This window comes from Trichoderma reesei (assembly GCF_000167675.1).
Source record: "Trichoderma reesei QM6a unplaced genomic scaffold TRIREscaffold_5, whole genome shotgun sequence".
In the NCBI taxonomy this organism is placed as follows: domain Eukaryota; kingdom Fungi; phylum Ascomycota; class Sordariomycetes; order Hypocreales; family Hypocreaceae; genus Trichoderma; species Trichoderma reesei.
In genome coordinates, this window is record NW_006711152.1 from 1,212,529 (window position 1) to 1,236,204 (window position 23,676).

At 52.0% G+C, this 23,676-nt stretch overlaps 3 protein-coding genes and 1 pseudogene across 4 annotated transcripts; 2 read left to right on the forward strand and 2 right to left on the reverse strand.

Moving 5' to 3' along the window:
- Window positions 1-2,020: 2,020 nt before the first annotated feature.
- Window positions 2,021-3,104, reverse strand: TRIREDRAFT_105617 (uncharacterized protein; the record flags this gene model as incomplete). The annotated part of the gene is made up of 2 exons (XM_006963876.1): window positions 2,021-2,322; window positions 2,381-3,104. The coding sequence occupies 2 exons, from the start codon at window positions 3,102-3,104 to the stop codon at window positions 2,021-2,023; spliced, it is 1,026 nt and encodes a 341-aa protein (XP_006963938.1).
- A 687-nt stretch (window positions 3,105-3,791) lies between these two features.
- TRIREDRAFT_121041 (uncharacterized protein) lies at window positions 3,792-5,498 on the reverse strand (the record flags this gene model as incomplete). Its single annotated transcript, XM_006963877.1, has 5 exons — window positions 3,792-3,954; window positions 4,013-4,412; window positions 4,478-4,658; window positions 4,721-5,026; window positions 5,085-5,498. The coding sequence occupies 4 exons, from the start codon at window positions 5,496-5,498 to the stop codon at window positions 4,123-4,125; spliced, it is 1,191 nt and encodes a 396-aa protein (XP_006963939.1). The 3' UTR covers window positions 3,792-3,954; window positions 4,013-4,122.
- A 5,997-nt stretch (window positions 5,499-11,495) lies between these two features.
- TRIREDRAFT_121042 lies at window positions 11,496-12,244 on the forward strand (annotated as a pseudogene; the record flags this gene model as incomplete). Its single annotated transcript has 4 exons — window positions 11,496-11,549; window positions 11,672-11,791; window positions 11,871-12,006; window positions 12,059-12,244. Coding segments are annotated over 4 exons (492 nt in total), but the record flags the coding sequence as incomplete, so codon positions are not given.
- A 10,175-nt stretch (window positions 12,245-22,419) lies between these two features.
- On the forward strand, window positions 22,420-23,601 carry TRIREDRAFT_58239 (glycoside hydrolase family 18; the record flags this gene model as incomplete). Its single annotated transcript, XM_006963676.1, has 2 exons — window positions 22,420-22,489; window positions 22,562-23,601. The coding sequence occupies 2 exons, from the start codon at window positions 22,420-22,422 to the stop codon at window positions 23,599-23,601; spliced, it is 1,110 nt and encodes a 369-aa protein (XP_006963738.1).
- Between the last annotated feature and the right edge of the window lie 75 nt (window positions 23,602-23,676).

A 23,676-nucleotide genomic window follows, 5' to 3' on the forward strand; every position in this document is an offset into this window, starting at 1 on the left:
TATCTGTGCCCCGACGCCAACAGCATATCGGCCGACCGAGCCATGATACTACATGTAAGGTATTATCAACACCGACCGCCAGCAGCGGGATCATGTGCGTGTCTGTGTCTGTGGATTGCATGTATGTACAAAGCACAGTGGGGGATCAGCAGATGCATGAGAAAGGTCAGACTGATGTCAGTGGTCCAATTGATGCATCCAATGGCATGTATGTACCTACTTTGCAAACTTGAGGATATTACAGCAGTACTGTAGCAGCGCTTGACCGCCAACCCGGGGCCATTTCCAGTCGCGGCATCTCCCATACCTCAAGGTACACATCACATTTGCTTGTGCAGAGGCTCCACGGAATCCATCCAGCATAGCAGCCCTCGCGTGCATAACTCGCCTTGAGTGGCCAGCGGCCCCCACCAACTGCCTCTCGCCATCAATCACCATCCATCACGGCCTCAACCCCTGCCACAAGAGACCGCCACTGCAGTAGCAGCCATGCAGGAACACGCACCAATGCGGCCACTGGAGCCAGTGTATGCAGGTACCGGCCACAGCTTTTCAGGGCTCGTTCCGCCCTGGAACATGGCCGGGATTCAGGGCCACCCCCCAGCTAGGTAGGTAGGTACCTAAGTACCTAGCAGGCCGGGGGGTGTTTTGGGGCAGAGTTGTACAAGACTTTCGGGTGTGGACATAGTGGCGCAATGAGGTTCGCGGCGCGATAATGATTGTTGGGCTAGTACATGGTGTCAGCAGGTGTGTTGTGTGCGTGTGAGTGTCGCCGCCCGAAATTGTTGCTAGTTAGCACGACTTTGCATGCACGCAGTTCTTTTCCGGTCGGCAGTAAACGGACTACCTGTTTTCTGTTAGCCGAAGAAGACGCGCAGAAGCCGCAATAGTTGTGAAACCAGCATAAGATTGCTGATTAGACAGCATCTGTGTCATAAAATCGTTGTGCAGTAATGTTCGCTGTCGACACTGTGTCGCCATTATTACCTGAGCGGCACACTGTTACAAAGCAAAACTCTGTCCAAGCGAAAAGAGTGATTACTGCTGGCATAATGTTGCCATTATTATTGAAGCGCAATTCTTCTGTGAAGAAAAAAATTATCTTGAGCAAGAACTCTGTTTGTGAAAAGGTAACATGCTAAGCCAGAAAGCTGTGTTTTCATAGTGACAGACTGCAACACAGTAAGTAGATCAAGATAATGTCAAAAGCGGCCATAATGTGCAGTACAATAGTATTGCACTATAATGTTAGACCAAGAACCCTTTTGTTCTGGCGATAATGCTGGCATGAACATCCTTATTAACATGAAAGTCTTGTGTTAGAGTTACAGTCTCGTCCTTGGCGATGGCTTCACGTCAACCTGGAGGAGCTCTTCTTGAAGGCTGTACGTATGTATAAATACCTATCTTAGACACCATGTATTGGTTATTGGCAGTTGTGCATTGTAGGCGCTGTCGCTTATACAGACAACGATCTACTTTCCAGACGACATGTGAGTACGCTCTGCGGTTGCAGAATACCACATCCATGCCGCTGCTACCTATTCTTCCCTAGGCAGTAGACGTTGTGGCATTCTATACCCCATGCCTGATCTCTGGTGTGAAATCCCTAGTATGTCTCCGTCTCAGTCTGTGGTGGTTTTATCAGTACGTTACAAGGCATGCTATAATGTAGGCGCCAGGTTTGAGAAGCAATGTGAAATTGAAATTGTTCAACTGTGGTTACAGTCGTAGTAAAGATAACCTCCTACCCTCTTGTAAACCTTGACTGCTCCTTTTTGTAACCTCATTGTGAAAACCCAGCATCTGAATACCGTAAGAGCCCATGCCTATATGTAAAGACCAACCTGTGTTAATGCGTAAACGATAATTCTCATGCCTGGTCCCATAGATGCCGTAAGTTCGATTCCAATTTCACGCCATGCGCCTGTCCTTGATTGCTCTGCATACTATGCCATGTCAGCCTCATGGTCCTCAAGCATAATAGTGCCAGGATAAACTTGCCTGTCTTATGGGGTGTCTACTGATATGTGTCGCAGCTCCCCCTCTGTGCCATGACCTGGGCTACCGCGGTATCCATGTCTTCACAGCCATCCAACATCAATTGTCGCGCCTTTGAGTATTCGGCCATGGTTGGCTGAGGTTTCTTGGGTTCATCCGCAGTCGTAAAGAATTCGAAGCTCATTCCAAGTGCATCTCCAGGCGCGTTAAAAGCTGCGACAGCCTGCTTCTCGATCGTCTTCTGCTTTGTATTATTGGCATTGTTGGTCCTCTGCTTCTTACCGGAAGTCGTCGAAGTAAACTCGTGTAGAGCTCGTTTGGCTAGAGATAATAATATAAGTTAGCATTGCATATGTACGAGAAGCATGTCAACCCTCACCTGGATAATAATTGCCATCCTCCTTGCCAGCATTGCCATCCTCCTTGTCGTTAACATCCTCGCCAGTGGTGCCATCCTCTCCACCATTGCCATCATCATTATCAGCGTTGCCATTCTCCTTATCGGCGCCGTTTTCGCCAGATCCGGCTTCACCAGCTCCATCACTGCCAGGTTCATCATCGCTGGCCTCATTATCACTAGCCTCGTCATTCATCTCCTCATCCTCTGTAGATTCACTCTCAGAGATGTTCTGCTGTTTCTTCATCCGCTTCTCATGCTTACGCCTGGAGGCGCGCATCGCCTTTCGAGCCATTTGCAGTCCTGGCGCCGCCTTCTCCTCCTCATATTCGCCTTGCTCATTCTCCGTAGGTCGACGGAACATGAGGAACTTTTTCACCTTAGGGACTGATCCATCAGTCGGGAGGTGCACCTGGAGCGGCTGACCAGGTTTCACAACAAACTTGGACGCAGATCGGCGGATGAGGTTTGCCATCTGCGGATGAGCGCCAGCAAACTTCTTCCAGTTCTTCGGCAGCTTGTCCTCGTGGCAGCCCTCGACTGCCATGAGCGCGCCAACAAATTGGGCAACATCTGGTCCGTTATCTGGGTCGGCGATGCCGGCTTTGCAAGCATCGTTCAGAACGCGGTACCAATAATCATCCCTGCAGACAAATCCCGATCCAGTCGCCTTGGCTTTTCCCTTTGCTCGTCTGGTCGGCGCCATCTGTGAAGAACCGGTGAGCTATTGCTGTTAACGCGAGGCGCTGCACTTGAGTTTGGACAGACCTTGGTAGCCTTGCGAGTGCTCTTTAAGGAAGAGACAGGTTGGAGATGGAAAGTTGAGAGTTGACGCGTGTAGGAACAGCAGGTTAATAGCAGCAGAGTGAGGTGATCTTGAAATAGAAGAGATGTGGCGATGGATGATGGAAGAAGAAGAAGATGAGGAGGGAGATGTGGAAATCTAGAGCAAGATGTAAGGAAAGAGAGCGAGAGTGAGTGCAGAAGTGGGGAGGAGAGTGAAAAGGAAGAAGCGGGCAGAAGAAGTCACTCCAGCCTTAGCCAACACCAGCCGCCAGTGGCAGAGTTTCTCTGCTCACAGCTTGCCATTAACCAGAGCATTGCCTAACAATTCTCTAGTCTAAACGTGAATTCTTCATGCTTTAGTAATTTACTACAACCTATAGCCATTATACTTATTATTCTAATCAGCAGGTTCATTACCAATGTGAAACTCTACAGACAACCTGAAAGTGAATAACTTGGAACTTATCATATTATAAAGTCACTGCCTATAGCAGGACAGACAGAATGTAATAAACTAACATCACATAAGGTAACCTCATAAAACATGCCTTCGTAAAGTAATGCCCATTAAGAGCGAAGTGAAACCTGAGTTCTGTAAGAACTGTACCCCAGTGCCGCCCATAGAAACAACCATCATGCCATTAACTAGAACATTGCCACCATTACGCATTATATCAAGCAGATCAAGCGTGAAAAGAAGAAAGCCTCCCATACTGTGTCCCATTCTGTAAACATGTGGCCTGTTAAAATATGTCGAAGAAATGCAGATACTAGGTATTCAAGTGTCAGTAGCGAGCATGTCAGTAATGCAGGCCAGGCCACACTTACCAGACCCATGATGCGGCAAACCTCAATGTGAAAATTAAACTCCATACCGCCATAAACCCAATCCGGTTGGATAGTCACGATGCATTAGTGACAGCGGAACCATTCTGGACCTAGAAATCGTCTGGCATATACATGTCGTCGATGATCTCTTTGTCGCTATCACCGGAGTTGTCACCGGCCACCTTTGCTGGTTCTTTTGCTGCCGTGTAGATGTATTTGACATCTCCGATATTTGGGCGTAAGGCGTCGTACTTCTCATTGACGCCGTACAGATTCCATCGTCTCCTCGTCATCCTCTCGCAATACTTCGGGTCAGGCTTGAGCTTGTACTCAGGGAACTTGTGGCCGTGGGCGTAGTTCCATTCCATTTTGAGATTGCCGCCCATGTCAAGAAAGATTACTGTATATAGGATAGGTTGTCAGTTGTCTGACGCGTGGCTTTCACATGGCAGGTAGAGAACATACCCTTGCACCACCGCTCAACACGCTTGTCCGATGCCCTGAAGTCAATGGTGTCTTTGGCGAACTTGAAAATGGAAAGGAACGTGTCCAGCGACCATTGAGCCCTGAGTAACATGTGGATGGTCCTGATGTCACTGCACTGGCCGAACACCTTGTCAGTCGCGGCCAGGTCTGCAATGTACTTCTGGTTTGTATGTTAGTGGCCTGTTGTGAAACAGTCGAGTGGTATTAGGAAGGGGTTCTCACTCGGAACTCCTTAAGAGTCCTGCACTTCCACGAGCTGAAGCTGCCATTTGCCCTATATGACGCCTGAATATATGCGTTTTGTTGGTCTTGACCTTTTAGATCCTTGAAGAAGTACTTCATGATCACGTTAAGGCGGATCTTGCTGAGGTCACAGATATACAGGAGTCGAATCTGCACCGCAATGAACATGTTCACTTCGACCTTCGCCGCTGTTGAGAGCGGGAGATCGCCCACTGCAACACCCCGTGCCTTTCGAGGAATTTGGAGGACAGCTTTCGCGCCGTTGGCGTCCCCTTTGAGCTCGTTCTGGCGTGAAATGTTAGCAACTTTTTACGCCTACATCGGTAGGTAAAACATGACTTACGCTTGCCCTTAAATACCATGCCGCCAGCGACTCCTCCTTATCAACCTCAAGCGCAAGGATTGCTGTCTCACTAGACTCAGAATCACTGTCGTTGAAGGTGAGATCCTCATCACTGTTACTCCCATTCCTCAGCGATGGATGGATTGATTGAACAGGCGTCTGGCTCTGGCTGGTTGTAGTGGTTTGGCCCTGCCTCTGGCCCTGCTCCTGACTGTCTTGGATCTCGACCACACTCTGTGTGCCATGGACGTGAGCATATTGAGTGGGTTCCGGATAGTTCTGGGGCGTGGAATCGGCGATGCGTTGCAGGTGGGTCTCTCGGGTGTAACCCGTGTCCATCGTTGGCTGGAATGACGAGCCTTGGGTGCCCTGGCTCTGAGTTGGGTCCTGTGAACCAATGGTTGCCCGCGGCATGGTGAGAACGTCCAGTGTAAGTCGCCTTTGATGTTTGGGATGTGATGTGAGGATGTGAAACAGAAGGCTGGCTGCAAAGGCAGCAGGGATGACAGACAGGGAGAATCCTTGGAGCTTGAGGAAGAAAAGGAAATGTGGAAATGATGGCGTCAGACTTTCTGGTCGTGAAATTGTGGGTCACGTGACTGCGCGTAACAGGTTTTTCGCGTTACCCTGCTTAATAATATCATACGCGTGCTTCACTACCCGGGATTTTGACGTAAGTAAAATCATTAATGATGGTATAATAGCAGCACCTAAAGTAATAAAATAAACGTTCAGTCGGTAACATAGTTTTGTAGTTTATTTGATTAATTTTTTCTGTATTTTTTTATATCAGGAAACGCTATGGTTCTTGTAGAATGGTGATGTGCATGTGCGCGTCAAGAACCGTGAATCTGGCTGGAGAAGTGATATCGATAAGCGTGCATCTTCTCAGACAGTTTTGGTCCTCATGCGTCCTCAGACATCTCAGAACTTGCATCAACGCCTGCATCAACACCTTCATCAACATTCTCTATTAACGCTCATCAATAAGCGCGCAATTCTTTCATCACATCGTTTGCCAAGACTTTCCCATCTAAAGATTTGTTGCCAGAATGCCTCGGAAAGCTCGAGCCGTGTACAATCCCAAGTATGACGACGTGGCCCAGTTCATGGACAAGAAACGCCAGCAAGATCGGCTTCAGAAAGCACAATCAGCAGAGTCACAGCCATTAACTCAGAAGGCCATATCCCAAGTTCCACTTCTGGGCGAAGAATTCAGCTCCAGATGGCTAGACGAGACTGGACAAGAGCTCGACACTCCAATGTCCGACGAGCTGCCCGACGATGGAGGGGAACTGCTGGATCTTCACGATGACAACGACAAGCCACACTTGCACACTGATGGAGAGAAGGCATTAGACATGATAAATCAGATTCTTAACCGGGTACGGTTTGATGATGGTACCATGGTCGATGTCAATTCTGCCCAGAGTGAAATGGCAGACGACCTGGAGCAGCCAGCACCTGAAGACGTCAACTCGGTTATCGACGTCATGCCGCCCGCCGTTAATTTTTATCCCGATAATACCGCTGGATTTGATGACGAGGACGACGATGACTCTGAAGCCGACATCGCCGCGACAGTGACTATGGGATCATGTCAACTTAGCATTTCGACAGAGACACTCACTGGCACAGCGGTGTCACAAGACAATATAGAGGCCGCCAACACCGAATCACGGACCATCGACGCAGATGAGACGCTGTTGCTAGACAATTCACCCTTGCCAGACAATTCAGCATTGCCTGGTCATTTGCCAGATGCGAACATCCCAGCAATGCCAGCCAGCTCGCCCATGCCAACGAACGCGCGTCCCCGAGGCGTCGTTAACGATACGACCACGCTACTACACCATACTCCAAAGCCGATCAACATGTCAGAGTTTGCATTTGCCTTCACCTTATGGGTAGATCATAACAATGTCACACGCCAGGCTTATCGAGAGCTGATCGAAATTTTCAAGTTGGCAAAAAGTCTCCAGGATCTACAAGAGCTGTCCACTCGCAAGGAAACGATGCGCAAAAAACTCTACAACAGTCTACCGTTAGTCGCATTGCGCACAAAGACACTCGACCTCGACAAGACACTCCTGCCATCCCGTGCACAGATTCGTGAGGACCTGTTGGCTTTTGACCTCAAGTCTGTACTGCAGGCGTTTCTAAGCTCTGACGAGAACATGAGGCTTATTCATCGAGGACTGGCGCACCGCATTGATACGCCGGTGATGGAACCTTGGGAGGCAAGATGGTGGGGGGAGTCGATCCGAACGACGTCTGGCCACTGCGCCTACGACAGCAACAACGAACCTCTATGGCCCTCCGACTTTATCCGTTATATTTGCAGGGAGCCTGGCTGCAAGTGCGACGAGCCTGGTCATATGGGCCGGATTACTTATGTTGGTCGGGATTTCACGTCTAAGGCAGTCACGAAAGGAGAGATTGTCATTGAGGTCCAAGAGGTCTATACAACCTCCACGCTGCCGCAGTTTATGCACGACTGCAGCTGGCAGGCCAGATGTTCACTACCATCAGATGGATGCGTGGAGCTTGTGGTCGTCGGGGACTGTCGAAAGTACATCAACTGCAACGAAGTGCACAGCCGACTCCCTCACGTTCACATGGACTACAGATTTGACCCAAGCCTGTCGCCAGAGCCACTTGTAGCGCCATACACAGTCCGATACTTCTTCCATAACGGTAAGAAGAAGTTCTATCCCACACGTCTTACAACTGCCTTGCGAGGTGAAATGGAGATAATGGTCTTTGGGAGAGAGTACCTGCTCGAGCACTTTACCAACCCTGAGATTATATCCTTACCAATGTTCCTATTTTCTGATGCATTTGGCCTCTTCCGCAACATGTATCGGTCGCTTCTAGGCCTATACCTAATCCCCCAATTTCTCCCCCGCGACCTACGGACACGGCGAAGCAACCTTCTACCATTGACCCTTGGGCCATTTGGTGCAGACGATGCTGATGTTTTTGAATGTCTTATGCACACCTGCGAACTAGATTCAGGTGTTGAGATAGACATTCAAGGCAAGAAGGTGTTCGTTTGCTCATTTGTCGGCGCAATACTCGGGGATATGCCATCACAGCAGAAATTAGCAGGGTGCCGCACACATTCAGCGCTCAGGCCCTGTCGATATTGTCTCATATTCTTCGACGATCGAAACCAACTTGATTATAATATACTCGAGTCTGGCAGATATGGCGAACAGCTACTTCTTGACACAGCAAGAATCCGAGAAGATCCAAGAGTCACATATCAAGAGAGTATGGCAAAGGAGCTGGGTATGAGCGTAAAATGGCGACTGATGGATACTCTTGGTATGTCGCTTGCTTGATACGTCTACCTACTTAAATACCGAAAAGCAGCCCTCCCCCCGGTAGTATACTGACATTTCCATTCTAGACACGCTGTTTCCTGCGATCGATCGGATTCGGGGCCGCCCTATTGACGCCGCACATTCAGAATATCAGGGACTTGCTAAAGTCCTTTTATCACTCATTTTCAACAACATTCTAACTGGGCCTGGATCTGACAAAATGAATGAGGTATATCGAACGATTTCCCTTCCTCCAGGATGGCGGAGACTCCAGTCTCCTAAGAAGCATCTTGATTCTTGGAGAATGCAGGAGCTTGCCAGGGGCGCAATCTTATTGCCTATCATCCTACGCCGCTGGCTTAAAGCAGAACACATCAAGCCAGAGCTTCAACATACACTGGTATACCATGCGAACACCCACTTTACCATGTCTGACTTCCGGGATACTCATAAGTTTACCTCGGTTGAGTGGTTAACCGCAGCAGCCTGGGTTTTTGCAAAATCTCTTCTCCGTCTCTGCGCTCCCTATACTCCTGGCAAACGTGAAGTTACTGAGACTGCAGTTCGTGATGGTCGAAGGGCAATTCAGTTTCTCTGCTATGCCTGTGCACTTGCAGCAAAGATGAAAGGTGGCAGCGATGACTCGGAACTCCCAGCTTCTACTGAAACTCGAGTACCGCAGGGTGAAACTGGAGCAGACACGCGTCCTATCACTACCATGGAGCCGCCACCCGCCAGAGCGCCGTCCATGGGGCCGCCAGCCAGCAAAGCACCAGCCAGAAGAGCGCCAGCCAGCAAAGCGCCGTCCAGGAAAGCTCCCTCAAGCAGAGCGTCGGCCAGCAGAGCGCCAGCCAGCAAAGCACAATCCAGCAAAGCGCAGTCCAGCAAAGCGCCATCTGTCACACCATCTGGTACCAAGAAGCCTAAGGTGAGGACTAAGGGCAGCGAATTTGAAGACAAGGCCAAGCTTCCCAACATCCACACTGGTCTACATCACGCTGAAGTTGCCGACGAGTATGGAGGCTGCCGAATGGTGACCACGCTCCAAGGCGAAGACAAGCACAAGTAAGTTCGCTTGCTAATAGGCATAGAGATAATGCATAAGGTCATATGCTTACAATTTATCCTCCTTAGGGAATATAAAGCCGATATCCTCTCAACGAATTTTCGAAACGCTGCCGCCACTCTGATACGACGAGAGCGTGTCCGTCTCACAGTATCGCTGCTTTTCGAGAACTGCTTTCCAGACCATCCTGAGGTGCAGAATCTTTTCTTGATGCTGAGAGAGAGATGCCCAACACTTGCCAAGAGCATGAACTCTACAGCTAGAGATGAGTTAGAGATCGAGGAGGAGAACGAAACGAGATTAGACCTACGAGGAGATGACGACCATCGGAAACCTCACGCGTTGAGATATATAGCGCCAAATAACCTTCCCAGCACTAGCGAGTTTGACTTCTTAACGATCAAGAAGCTCAAAAACCTGCCAAACGACCATGAATTCTTAACGCAACTGCAGGAGGCCTATCGCAACGACTACCATGATACAGCCATGATCTACCGCATACAAGACACCAAGATCCAGTGGTCTGAGAAAGTGGCTTTCACGCCAAGGTTTGATCACCCAAATCACTAGCCATGATCACCCATGCTAACATTCTGCAGCAACGGGAATCGAGTTTGTTTCACAGTAGGCGACTTCATCCGCCTCAGCCAGTCCAACAACACAGTTCAGTATGCCAAACTCCTCGGTATCTTCTCGCATAGGCGCCATAGCACAAGCCACCTGTTTGCAGTGGTGGATCTTGTGTCAAAGAGGACAGAGGGTGAAACTAAAGAGCTTGTTCTTGAGTGCCCGATCTTTGAGTTAGACCACAAGCAAGTGATTGTTGGTCTACCACAGATTCAGGGCACCAAGGTCTGGATGGTAGAGCGTGATGACAAGAGTGTCTTATTCATTGACTATGACATTTATTTTATGTAACGATTGGCGGGATTTTCACGCCGAGGCTGTTGCTGTCTAAATGCAGAACCAGCAAGTATACTATATCTACCATAGGACCAGCCCCTGAGATACCATACAATCTAGCTAGATTACATTTTCACATGAAGAGCAAGCAATTGAAAGCCCTCGCCCATGGCGTCAAAGGCTGCATAGTAAATGTCTGTCTTAGTAAAGGTTCGCTAAGGTGCTGGCCGGCTGTGCACGATCCAGTAAAGCAGGAGGAGCCAGAGCACCCAGGCACCTGCCATAACACTCCAGCCCCATTCACCCCAGGCCCCATTCACTGCTCTGATACTGCCATTCCCCCATCAGAAATTTCTCTCCAGCTTCAGGCCTCTTCCATCTTCATCTCTCCCAGCTGCCTCATCATCCATCGTCCCCTTCCATCATCTCCAACCGTCTACTATATCCAGCGCCTGCGTCCATCGCCTCTGCACTCATCACCGTCTGCACTCTGCAGTAACACCATAAAGACGACACACGCTGTCTCCTGTGCATCCTGCACCTGATACGCGCCCGCGAGCCCGCGTCGCGTGCTTGTGGTCAGACGGTGAGCTTCTGCCACATCACCCATCGCGACATCATAACGCGTCCAACCCTAGATATCTTGACACTCTTTCCACGCAGTTGCCGTCTTCCTCATAGCATGCCATCCACTCCTCTCGTGTCTAATGTGAAAGGCAAGTGTCCAATACCTCTGTTCTCACCGATGTCTCTGTGACTTCAAACTGCTGATGCAAGTTCTCACGTCCACAGAAAACTGGACGTCCATGGCATATTCACCCTTATGTCTCCTGCACCTCACGCCATTCCCTCAGCTCTGGTGGCCCAGTCACTGGCAGCTGCAACGCGATAGTGAATGGTGCGGACGGACTGGACGATAGTATATGTACCACCTGTTTCTCCCTTCCCCCGTTTTCCCTTCTGCACGGAGCTTCTGCTAATGTCTATCTGCACAGTCCACTCTGGCTCTCCTGGCAGCGTCCACCTCGGCCAGGCTGGTTGCCAGATTGCTGGGAGCACTGCCTCGAGCACGGTATCCAGCCTGTCTCTTCTGGCCGAAGGATTTCACTCCCGCGTCCACCACGCGTGAGGTTATCAGCATCAACCTCGGCCAGGCTGGTTGCCAGATTGCGGGAGCACCGTCTCAAGTACGTACACAGCCTGGTATGCCATCGTCCATCCTGCCCTGATGATTTCACACCCACACTCACTCTGCGTGAGGTTATCAGCACCAACATCGGCCAGGCTGGTTGCCAACTCCTGTTGGGAGCACTGCCTCGAGCACGGCATCCAGCCCGATGGTTACCTCACTGAGGAGCGCAAGGCTCAGGACCCCGACCAGGGTTTCAGCACCTTCTTCTCCGAGACTGGTACGTTGCGTCCTGTCACGTTTCCCGTCGACCACTGTGTGAAGAAGGCGTCGCCTCTAACCATCTGCACAACAAACAGGCCAGGGCAAGTATGTCCCCCGCGCCATCTACTACGACTTGGAGCCTAATGTCGTCGACGAGGTCTGGACCGGTCCTTACCGCAATCTGTTTCACCCGGAGATGATGATCACCGGCAAAGAGGATGCCTCCAACAACTACGCCCGTGGCCACTACACCGTCGGCAAGGAGGATGCCTCCAACAACTACCTACGCCCGTGGCCACTACACCGTCGGCAAGGAGCTGATTGAGGGCGTGCTCGACAAGATCTGCCGTGTTGCCGACAACTGCGTCGATCTCCAAGGGCTTCCTCGTCTTCCACTCTTTCGATGATGGTACCCTCCCTGACAGAGCGCGTGTCCGTCGACTACGGCAAGAAGAACAAGCTCGAGTTCAAAGCGCGTTTCACACCGTTGCTCTCGGAAGTAGAGAATGCGTCACACTTCATCACCAGCGTATGGCAAGTGCCATTCTCCCTCCCAGCACCTGTCAATGTGTCTAATCCGTTCCCATCAGATTGCATACCATTATCGCACATACAGCCGTCCACAGAGGTCAGATGCACATATAAGTCACTTTTTCACTATCTACGCAACACAACTAACAATTTGATGTATATTTTAGATGCATTAGAACGATTTTTTTACACATCGATTTTTCCCAACACCAGAGAATCCAATATCGTGTTTCACATCCGGCCTCAAGTAAGCAAAATCTTCCAGTCCTTTTCTTCACATTGTTTGCAGGTGCGTTATCTAAAAAATACACAAGTAAAACATTATTTATCACGGCGGTTCTTTTTATGCTGATTTCATCTACAGATTCCAGAATTTTTATCAGTCCGTTTCTCAACACCAAGAATCACCAACAACAACTCGATCTCAAGCTTCACGGGATACATCAAGATACCTGCAGTACATCTCCTTTCTCTAGTATGTCCACCCCCGCCCGCTAGAAAAACTTTGACATCCAGCTGACTTGATGGTGCCATCATACAGAAGACGATCGAATTCCATCGGCGCAACACCAACGCCTCCATGACGCGGCCATCGGCAGATGCCACAAGCGAGATTGAACTGAGTACATCGCGGAGGGTCATCATGACACTGCTTGGAGATGGTTCACATGCAGCATGAGAGTGGTGGTCGCCGGCAATGGTAGCGCGGAGCAGGAATCATGTATCTCATCGCCAGCATGATAATCTTGGACAAGCATGTCGGCGCGCAGTAAGAGTGTCATGGACAGCATCGTGACAGCAGAGTGTCTATTATAGCCAGCAGCAACGAATGCATGATCGTCACTATTGCGAAAAGTCATACAGTGTCCAGGCGAACTTCATTTCTGCACAAAAAAAATTTCCCACAGCAACAGAATTGCTTGGATGACATTATGTCAGTGCTAAACATGATTTTCACATACAGCATAATTATTTTTCACACAGCACAATAATTTCCAGCTCTAACAATTATTACCAGCGTAAAAGTACTTTCTGTCCTAACATCATTTTCACATCGAACACCATGTCTGCTTACCAGCATAATGGCGCGTAGGCAAGGTAGCCGCACTTAGAATACTTACGCACCGACAACGATTTTACTCAGAACACGCTGTCTTCACAGAACAGAATTTCACCCGCGACAGTGTGTTGCAGTGCTTTCACGCTGCGACTGGCAGCACACGATGTGACTGGCAGCATACTTCTACTGCGCAAGACAGTTGCGCGACAGCCAGAAATTTGACGCCGCGAATTCTGGAAATCCGCACACGATTTTAGCTTGGAATTCTGCCTTTAGATCACCCCTATGCTGCCACTATTTCCACACCCGAAATCCTTGGAACAGGCCTGTTATAAAACGCCCCCGGCGCCCGAAGGTAGCTGCTTGACGACGGGCAGGCAGGTAGCTGCCACATCGCCCTCGCATCCAACAGCAGCCGCAGTCCACCACAATCAAAAGGTTCTGGCGGTATAGAGTACCTGACATGGGCCGCGGGCGTGCTACTAGTAGTAGCAGTTGGGCTACTGGGCACTTGTGCATGCACGCTGCATCACCCTCGACCCCCGGCCTCTCACCCAAGCCAAATCCAATGGAACCAAAGCCATCCAAGCCAACGAGCGAGTCTTCTCCAGCAGCCTCTCCACCCACCATCATCGGCCAAGAAACTTGGTCAGCTCATCGCCTTGCCCTCTACAGCAACAGCTCCAGAGACGCCGCTGCTGCAGCCAGGCAATCAGGCAAGCACCCGACCTCCGCAAAGCTCGAGCTCCAGAGCTAATACATAGCCTAATTGGCAGAATAACGCCCCGGGAAGGCAGGCAATCAGGCAAGGCAGGGTGATTCCGCAAGGTGGTGATGCACCAGTGCCTGCACGACGCTCCCACTCTGCAAAAAGCTGGCCCACCGAAGCTCGTCTGTTGCTCTGGCCGGCCACCGACTGTTTGTGTGCCCTCGAGAGCCTTGTCCGTCTCCTTCCTTCCGGCCGCGTTCAACTCCATACCAATACCGCTTGTCCATACCGCCGTGCGCTCAGTTGACAGCCCGACACCGCCAGTATCCAGGATGGCGGTGCTTGACAGGCCGAGCGGGAAAAAGCTTCTTTTGCCTCCCTCGCCAAACGAGCTCGCGGAACCGGCAGCGGCCACCGCCTGAGAGAGGATTTCGGCAGCACCCTTGCTAGCCGGGGCGAGGGCTTTCTGGCATCTGCAACCGATAGATCGCACTACTCAGCACACGGGCTCGAGGCAGCCCAGATGAAGAGCCAGGTTGCCAGGGTGTGTGCCAGCGCAACTGCTGCACATCCTGCTGGCAGGCCGTCTTCCTTGACTCGAACAGCGACCCTGGCGACCTGTGGCGCTGGTCACTGGGTTTTCGGATGCCTGCAACAGCGTGCCCCGGACTCGAGCGAGAGCCCACGGCTTCCTGTAGATGTTCTAAACGGACATGGGGGGGCGTCGCCTGCCAGAGACAACGGTGAAGAGCTGCGGCTGCCGGTAGCAATCGTGAGCCTCAACGGTCCGGTGGTCAACCTCGTTAACGACAGCCGAGTTGTCGCCACCAATACTCTGGTTCGACCGCTTCCACGGTCTTCACGGCAATCAGGTATTGACGGCTGAATACGAAGTGCTTGGGTGATTCCAGCCAATGTCTGCCCACTAATAACCTCATGTCGAGGTAGTTTGGGGAGACGCAGCCTCTCTGCACGTTATATCCCGACTACGCTGCATTGCTCGTTTGCCATTGCTCGTTGCCACATTCGCAAAAACTGTCCGACAACCCCTCAGAAACATGCTCTTTTGCGTTGAGCCAACGACGCAAGAGGCAACAGGCACATGATACACATAGCACTGGTACTATACGAAGATCCCAGCCTTGACAGGAGGAGAGGCGGCAGCCATGGCCTACAGCACTGACATGGTCGGTGAATCGAGATAACTTTGCGGTAAGGCATCCATGCGCTCCATCAGTCTCCAAACCACGGACCGTTGCATGCGAATCTGCTTCGGAGCAACTGGGCTCTCCCATATCGACAACGGAGGTCGGAGTTGGCAGCCGCAGATGCACTCCATTTCGACAGAGGCAGACAGAGAGACTGAAGCCGTTTTGCCACCGCCTTTTACACCGTCGAATTTCTTCAAGGGACGATGTCAAGTGACTTTGACGGATGCGGACGAGTCAGGACCTAATCTCACAGATCAGAGCGACCAGGGCCCTGGCGAGCAGACCTCTGCACAATGCGCAAGGACTAGCAACGGCCCGGATTCGCAGCCGTGTGGCCAGCATCTCGCTTTGATACCATAGAGGCCTGGCGGACCGGGATTGCTTGGCCCTTGCCACCGGACCCTAGCGGTCTACCCGCTCCCCGGATTTCTGCTTGGCGGCCAATTTGTCTCGAGGTCCACCGGGTAGAACAACGCCAGTCTTCTCTCATTCTTCGGTTTCCCCTCTTCGAAGTCGACGACGATGGGGCACAGAACGGCGGCTGGTGATTGGCACGAAAGTGTCCAATGTTCTGCAAAATGACGAGCAAACAGTACCGGTACGAGTACTACTACTATGCAACATTCTTTGCAGTCGCCTAACGCAGGTTTCACGGATCATCACCGTCATCTTCATGAGAATGGCATCGCCCTCTTATCGGTTGGCCTATACACTATGCACTTGCCCTTCTGCGTTGGGCTATTTGATTCATGGCCTTTGCCAATCCGTTTCGCCACTGGCGATATGTTTCAGCATGCTTCATCTTGACAGACCGCATTGCTGCGTTCCTCACAGGCATATCAACTCTTCATGCCGGCCCTGCGGATCCATCTCCTGGGCGGGAAAAGGGCTCAATGCTTCGGTTGTTCGCTGCCTATGGCCGACCCGCTACCAGGCCCATGGTACATTCGCTGTGCCATGTTAAGAGCCCAGTGGGGAGGCATTCGCTGGCAAAAGCTAGCCAGGGCATCCCCATGCCTAGCGCAGGTACGACTTATCATCCATGAAGGTCTTGGGCAGGGCCAATTGGGCATTCCGCAACCCAAGCCCATGGAGCTTCTGGAAGGTTTCATGGCCCACCACTCGAGCTTCCATTCTGCCAGTGTTTCCAGGTTTCTGACCTTGCAATGCCAGGCCCTTGACGCTTGGAACCGAAGGTCCCGCGAGGTGGTGCTTGTACAAGTATGTACAGACAGCGGTAGTATGGCGTATCCATTTCTGTACCCAGTCCCGGCCTCATTCTCGCGCCTGCTTCGTCGGCGATTCCAGAAAAGCGCAGGCAGGGTTCTGCTGCTGCAATGGCGGCGAGGAAGCCAGCCTGTTGGCGACTCCAGTTCAACGGGCCATGCCGCGGCAATGAAATGGCGCCAGATAGGACAGCCGCTATCGGTGTGTACTTGGGCGGCCACTCGCGGGTACGAGGTGGTGCTCGTGGTTGGTAGGTATTCGCTGGCACAGGCGCCCCGTTCCTCTGCCGGCAGTCGTTCGATGTTACCCTGTCGACGCTCGGTAGTACATGCGCAGAGTCTCAACACCTCTCGCGGTGTCATACACCGCAGCCACGGAGTACTCCGTGCCGTCGGTGGGTAACACGGCGGGCGCGACTGCTGCGTACAACTACGGAACTCGAACATGCTTACCACGATCTTCATGGCGTGCGAGCATCTACACACTCTACCAGTAGCTCGAGCACTAGGAACACGATCACGGTTGGGGCCGCCGGCTGCAAAGAGCGGGATGCGGTCTGTGAGCGAGCGGCAAATTGGGGAGTGAGGACGGGATCAGGCAGGAGTGTTTATGCACGGGCGATCGAAGGCTCAGGCTGTTGCCACGGATTGGGGGTGGCGGTTTGCTGAACTGAATACGCATGCTAACGCTATGTCCTGCCCGGGCATTACATACAGTACTGACCGAGTAGGTACTCACGTGAAGTCGTGCTACCTGAAGCTGGCCACCCGTTTGCTGCGACACATTACATTACTCATGTTGTAAGTTGCGGACCGGAGTGTTTCATCTGTGTCATTGCTCTCTAAAAGTTGTGTTAATCTATATGGGTTTGAAAATAGAAACAACGGAGGTAACGTCAATACCAGGCGACTGACTCTAATCCACTCTGCCTATGTCAATCAATATTCTATTTACGCAGTTATGACTCGGTCCGGAACGGTGGAAATTAAATAAGACCTCAGAAGCTGCTATATGTCACCGGTGGATCTCCCGACAATGAGGCTGATGCAAGCTCCGGCTCCATACTACTTGCACATGCCTAGGCCTAGGTCCTACGAGTACAATGAATGAGGCCAGCAGCTGACGACTTGGTTATCCTCTAAAATTAACCTGCGATAATATCGCTCCGGAACACCTGGAGATGAGATTCCCGGCCAAGGCTACCATATTCGCCTCGGGCAGTGGCTGAGCGTCGGTGTGGGCTCATTCTCATTTCAACGACAACGCCACGGCAGCGCAGCCGAGTGGTCCAGCTGAGCTGGGAAATGGGAGCTGGGGAAAGCCTCTTCGACGGCCAATGAACGACGGTGCACGAGTCTCTGGGTGCCCTTTCGCGGGAGAGTGTCAGTGACAGTTTGTTTTTATTTCCCTCGTGGTCAATTACCGATGGGCGTTGGATGACTTCTGGCACGGACGTGGAATACGAGCACGGGCCGGCGAGCGGAAGACTTGACGGGATCCGGTTGGCGAGCAGGATTCCGTGTGTGTTGTGTGTGCGGTGATGATGGAGGCCCATTGCGATTGGGTCTTTTCTTGCCACTCAACTGCGTTTGCACTCGGGGGCATACGACTACTCTGTGTCGCCTGTTACGCCCAGAATGATATCTGACCATCGTACCTACGCGATGGTGTCTTTGCCTCACCAGCGTGAACCGTTGGGAGCCAGCGGGGAGTATGTACCTCCGCATTGCCACTCTTTTGCTGTTCTCCCTTGGCATTTTTTTTTGCTTTTTGCTTTCCGTCTGCCCTTTTGTCTGTTTCAGATCAACTGCTACGCGCGTCAACTTCTGCCATAGCACTTCCGACATGTCACTATTACGGGGAAGCGTTCTCCTTCTCATAACCAGTCTGGCGTGTCAATCGCCTCAAATGACAGCTGAGACAAAAGACGCCGAGGCTAGAGCAGACCAAGGAACCACATCTTTGCTCTCACAAACTGATTTCTGACAATTTTCCCTTCCTTTCAGGAACAAAAAACTGTGCAAAAACAGGATTTTTCCGACGTCGTTTCTTTTTCCTCTCTCCCTCTTTTACCGGTAGGTATTTTTAGGTGTCTCAAGTGCCGAAATCTCATACCGTGGCGTTATGCTTCACGTCGCAGCTCGTGTCTTCCCGCACGCCACACGCAAGTCCAAGGTTCGAGGATTGTGCGGATCATCGGCCGAAACTGGACAAGACGAAGTGGTGCGCAACCTTTGTTTGGACCAATGCTTGGGTTGCCCGCAGAATGACAAGTTGATATGACTTGACGCCTGTTGTGCTTTAGCTTCACGCCTGTGTTGTTGATGTTACGGCACTAGTTTTGACTACATGTGAGCTGCATGCAGTGCGTCTTTCTGGTACAAGTGTCTCTGTTGTTCTACCTAGTATTGGAAATCGCTTCTTGTTTGCTTTTTTTTTTTCCTTTCTTCCTTTCCTTTTTGACTCGGCTCACGCGGTAATAATGATGGGGGACGGTACAAGTATTGGGGCTTGCGATTGGGAGTGACAGCACCTCTGGGGTTTTGATATTTGCTTCGCACACGCCCATGGACAGGTTTGCGTTTGTCCGTCGGTTCGGTGCGATATGTTGGGGCAAGAGACAAGCTCAGACGTCCAATTGTCTCACTGTTTGAGATCACGGGCAAGACCAGCTTGATCCGGGTAGCGCCTCTTTTGATTCACCTCGATCTGAGAAGGTCTCAGTCCAGTCGAGCACTAGTATCAGGATGCTGATCCCACCATTGGTCTATGTTGCCCTCTGTGCGATATACTACATGGAACGAGCACTGGTCATATTAGTGCGGACACACAGGCAAGTCTTGGCTGCGAAAAGTCGCTGTAGACTTTTCTTCTCTTGATGTCACACACATACATACACACACATACCTAGGTAAGACGCAATGGCCATTGCCCGTCGAGCGTGTCATCGCTGTGCAACATCACGCATGAGACAAGTGGCATTTTTGTCCACCACCCGTTGGCCATTTGGAGGGGTACAGTACAGTCAGAAGCAAACGAGATGGAGGGGTCACAGATCCAAGATCACTGCTGCACGCTTTGACGCCGGCAACGTGATAATGTGGGCAGCACTCCCGTGTGCGTCTGACGATGTCACGATTTCTTACTACCTCTTTTTTCCTTTTCAACTTCTTTGCTTGACTTTCCACGACCTGCTCCTTATGGATCAGTCACGTACTAACCCGAAGTTGCACTGGATTATTTTGCCACCTCGAAGTTGGGGAAAGGCCGTCGCCAATGGTAGGTTGGGCCTCCATTCCTGCAAGGACTTGCGTACGTGCAACGTGCATCATCACAGGTCAATGCTTCTGTTTCGTGGTGAGAAATGCAGTGGGCTCTGTGTACTACCTGGTACTTGACTACCTCGTATGTACAGGTATGTGCGAGAGAATTCTGTCCCGTTGCTCATCCCGTCTGGCTTGAAGGACGACATACATATGTTCTGGTTGGCCGAAACCCAGAGTAAAAAGCAAAACAACGACAGTTATCGTTGCTTTTTTTGCATCGACTGGTATGGAGCACTTACCGTTATACCAACAATCTAACGGTCGAATGAGCAATGGCACTTATCTACGGCTAGCAAAGCGGTTGGTAGCCTTTCTTGCTCGACAAAGACTCTTTTGCCGCATTGCATTGGTATCAAGTCCATGGCGAAAACCAGAGAATTCCTGACATGAGCCCCGCGTTGACCAAGGACACTGCCAATGCTCCATGGGTGCTGTGGGAATTCGTGCCCTACCGGAGGAGGGGTCCTGGGTCTTGGGCAGCGCAGCGGAGACGGCCAGTTGTCTCCCTACATGCGAAGCCGTGTCTGTGATATTGGGCCATTGTCTCAATATTTCCCAGTGCGCTGCCATCCAGTTTGTGCCCGCAAACCGGCGGCGGGCTGCGAGATGCTGTGTCCTTGGGGACTGCAAGGGCCCGTTCCCTGCATCCGGGTGTGAGGCCGCGGGGTGTGTGTGCCTCATGCTTGTACTTGTGGTGCTTGCGCCGGTTTCGCTGACGTTGATGGCGTCTCCGGCCTCGCATGTCGAGCATTGTGATCGTGGCCGCCGTCGGATCTGGAAGAAGCAATTCCTAGTGCGGCATGATTCCCACTGCTAATACTACCACTCCTCCCACGACATGCGAGCAAGGCATCATGGCACTTTGGTGATGGCGTCCCAGAGCTGCACACGTCACGAACGGGGCGGGTGGACGTCGTTCCCAAGGGTCCCCATAGCTGGTGATGCGAAGTTGCGAATACATAGTACCACCTACTACAGTAGTACTCGTACAGCAGCGCTGCGTCCAAGGACTTGCTTGCACCCCAAGACCCCGTCAAGCTACTGCAGCTGGTAAACGGCACAATGGGACGGGCCTTCACCGCATGTCCCGCTGGATGCTGCCGGCCGCTCTCTCTGCCTCCACCGCCGGCGGCCACGTCAGAAGCCCAGATGGACACACGATCACGTCCCGCTGCTGCCCTCGCGCGTGTTGCGCAGTAGTGGTAGTAGTCCTTGTAGGGTAGGCCGGAAGCCGGGGCGGGCTGCGACTTCACCGAGTCGTTCGCTCTCTTCGGCGCCGGGCCCCGCTTTTAGGCCTTCGAGCAGCGCTGGCCAATCGGCTCGCGGCTGGCGGGGCCGGTCGTGGCCAACATGCGCCAGGTCCCAACCACCCGCTTTAACGCTGCTGGGTACTTTGGCCGTTTTTTTGCGTGCGCGGCCAGCTGTCACTCGCTCAAACTCCCCTCAGGCGGCACGTTGACCGCCAAAAGCGAGCCGCTCGTGGGGAATGGAGGAGACGATGAAGAAGAGAGAGAGAGAGAGAGAGAGGAAAGGCGTCTGGCACCACTACCGCTGGCTGCATATGCATTATGCGGAGAATGAGGAAAAGTGTGAACGTCGACAAGAGAGTAGTTTATCAATTACCAAGGATAATCAATTGAACAAAGAGTGCGTTTCCATTATTGTTAGTCAATCGCAAGGCAGGAACCAGCGCTGCATGAGAAATACTTGCGGTGGGGTCTCTGATGCGAGGGAGGGATTTGCCAACTCCGACCGCACCTGCCAGTGTGTGTGTGTGTCTCTCTCTCTGCTATTATGTACTTACACGATGTTGAGAGACGGAAGGAGAGATTGAGAAGAGCAGAGAAGATGCCAGAGAAACCACGAAGCACGGCAGCTACCAGCCGTAAGAAGGTGCTATTCTCGTACTCTTGCTGCGCACCTGCCTTGGCAGAATGGCCTCGATGACGAAAACGAGCACAATTGGGCAACTCGAGTGGCTGGGAAGGTGCAGAGCCCCCGCTTATAACCAGCCATTTGCTCAGAACCTGCGTCTTTTGGATCTTTCTGGCTCCCTCTTGCACAAAATCTCCCAATCTTGACCGAATACTCGCTCTACTGCGGTATCTCTTAGGTTATCCTCTCCAGCTGTCCCTCCCTCTTATCGGGCACTGGAATGCTGAAAGAATAGCCTAAAGCGACTCCAAGTCACTCGCTGTCACGGGCATCCCTTGCATCCTTTTCCGATCACTTGCCGCTGCTTTTGCGGTGTTAGTCTGGCTAGAGAGAAACAAAAAGAAAGGCTGAGCCAGCTAGGTACTACTGCAGGTGATCGCAACACCAAGGCTTGAGCTCCAGCATTCTCGCAGTCCACCACCTCCTAGAGTGTGTTCACTATAATATTGGAGAGTTTTCCCCTGCGTGGCGCTAGGATTCGGCCATTGCGGCACAGGCTGCAAGAAAGCTGCATCACTTGCAGCAGAGCCATTTCTCTCTCTCTCCCTCACATCTCTCTTTTTCCTTGGTTGATCACACCCCGTCGCTTTCCTGCTGCTTCTCCTTGCAGCCATGAGACGTGTGGCGAGCGTTGCCTGCGCCGCTATGGCTGCACTGGCGTTGCCCGGAGCTGTTCTGGCGCAGACCTGGAGCCAGTGCAACCCGCTGACATCCTGTAAGTTGATCTATCGCCCGTGCCATCCGATAGATGGAGGGAGTATGGGATTCGCTGGCTAACTGTAAACAGCGGGATGTCCTGCGGACACGGCACTGGGCATGACTATCAATGTGGACTTTACCAAGGGCGCCGTCAACTCCTTTGTTGCTTCTGGCTCGCCAACGTATGACAGCAACGGCGTCTCATTTACCGTGGCGCGCGGCGGTGACGCTCCACAGCTCGCGTCCGTGTTTTACATCATGTTTGGCCGCGTCGAGGTGACGATGAAGGCTGCCCCTGGGGCCGGCATGGTCTCGTCATTGGTGTTGCAGTCCGATGATCTCGATGAGATTGATCTGGAGTGTCTCGGTGCCGAGCCAGATCAGGTGCAGTCCAACTACTTTGGCAAGGGCCAGACGACCACGTACAACCGCGGACAGTTCCACAGCGTCTCGGGTACCCAAACAGAATGGATCAAGTACACCATGGACTGGACCCAGGACAGGATCATCTGGATGGCGGGCGACTCTGTGCTGCGCACCCTGACCCCGGCTGATGCTGAGGCGAATCAGTATCCGCAGACTCCGATGCAGGTCAAGTTTGGTTCCTGGGCCGGAGGCGATCCGAACACCAATGCTCCCGGCACTGTGAAATGGGCCATGGGGCCGATTGATTACAGCAAGGGGCCCTTTAGCATGATGGTGCAGAGCATCACCGTCTCAGATTACTCTACCGGCAAGCAGTATGTCTATGGCGACAAGTCTGGCTCGTGGCAGTCGATTCAAGCCGTCGGTGGCCAGGTCAACGGCAACACCGGCAACAAGAATGTTCTCACCGTCACGGCTAGCAATAGCAATGCCGCCAGCACTCCGACGATCGTCCTGTCCATTCCCGTTGGTGGCATCGGCACGGACAAGAGCCCGGCTACAGCCACACAGACTGGCTGGCCGTGGGTTGCAGGCGCCACTCCAACGTCTGGAACCATACCCAGCGGTTGGCATATGAACCCTGACGGCAAGATTGCGCGTGATAATGGCGCGGCGTCGGCGGGCGTGCCTGTGCAGACGCTGTTGGTGCTTTTGATGAGCCACTTGATGATTGGCGCGTTGGCCTTTGCTGCAAGATTATAACGACTTTACGACGAGCAAGCGGAGTATGGGTTCACCTGGGCAATGTGTGATGAGTGATGGGTGTGTATATATTGG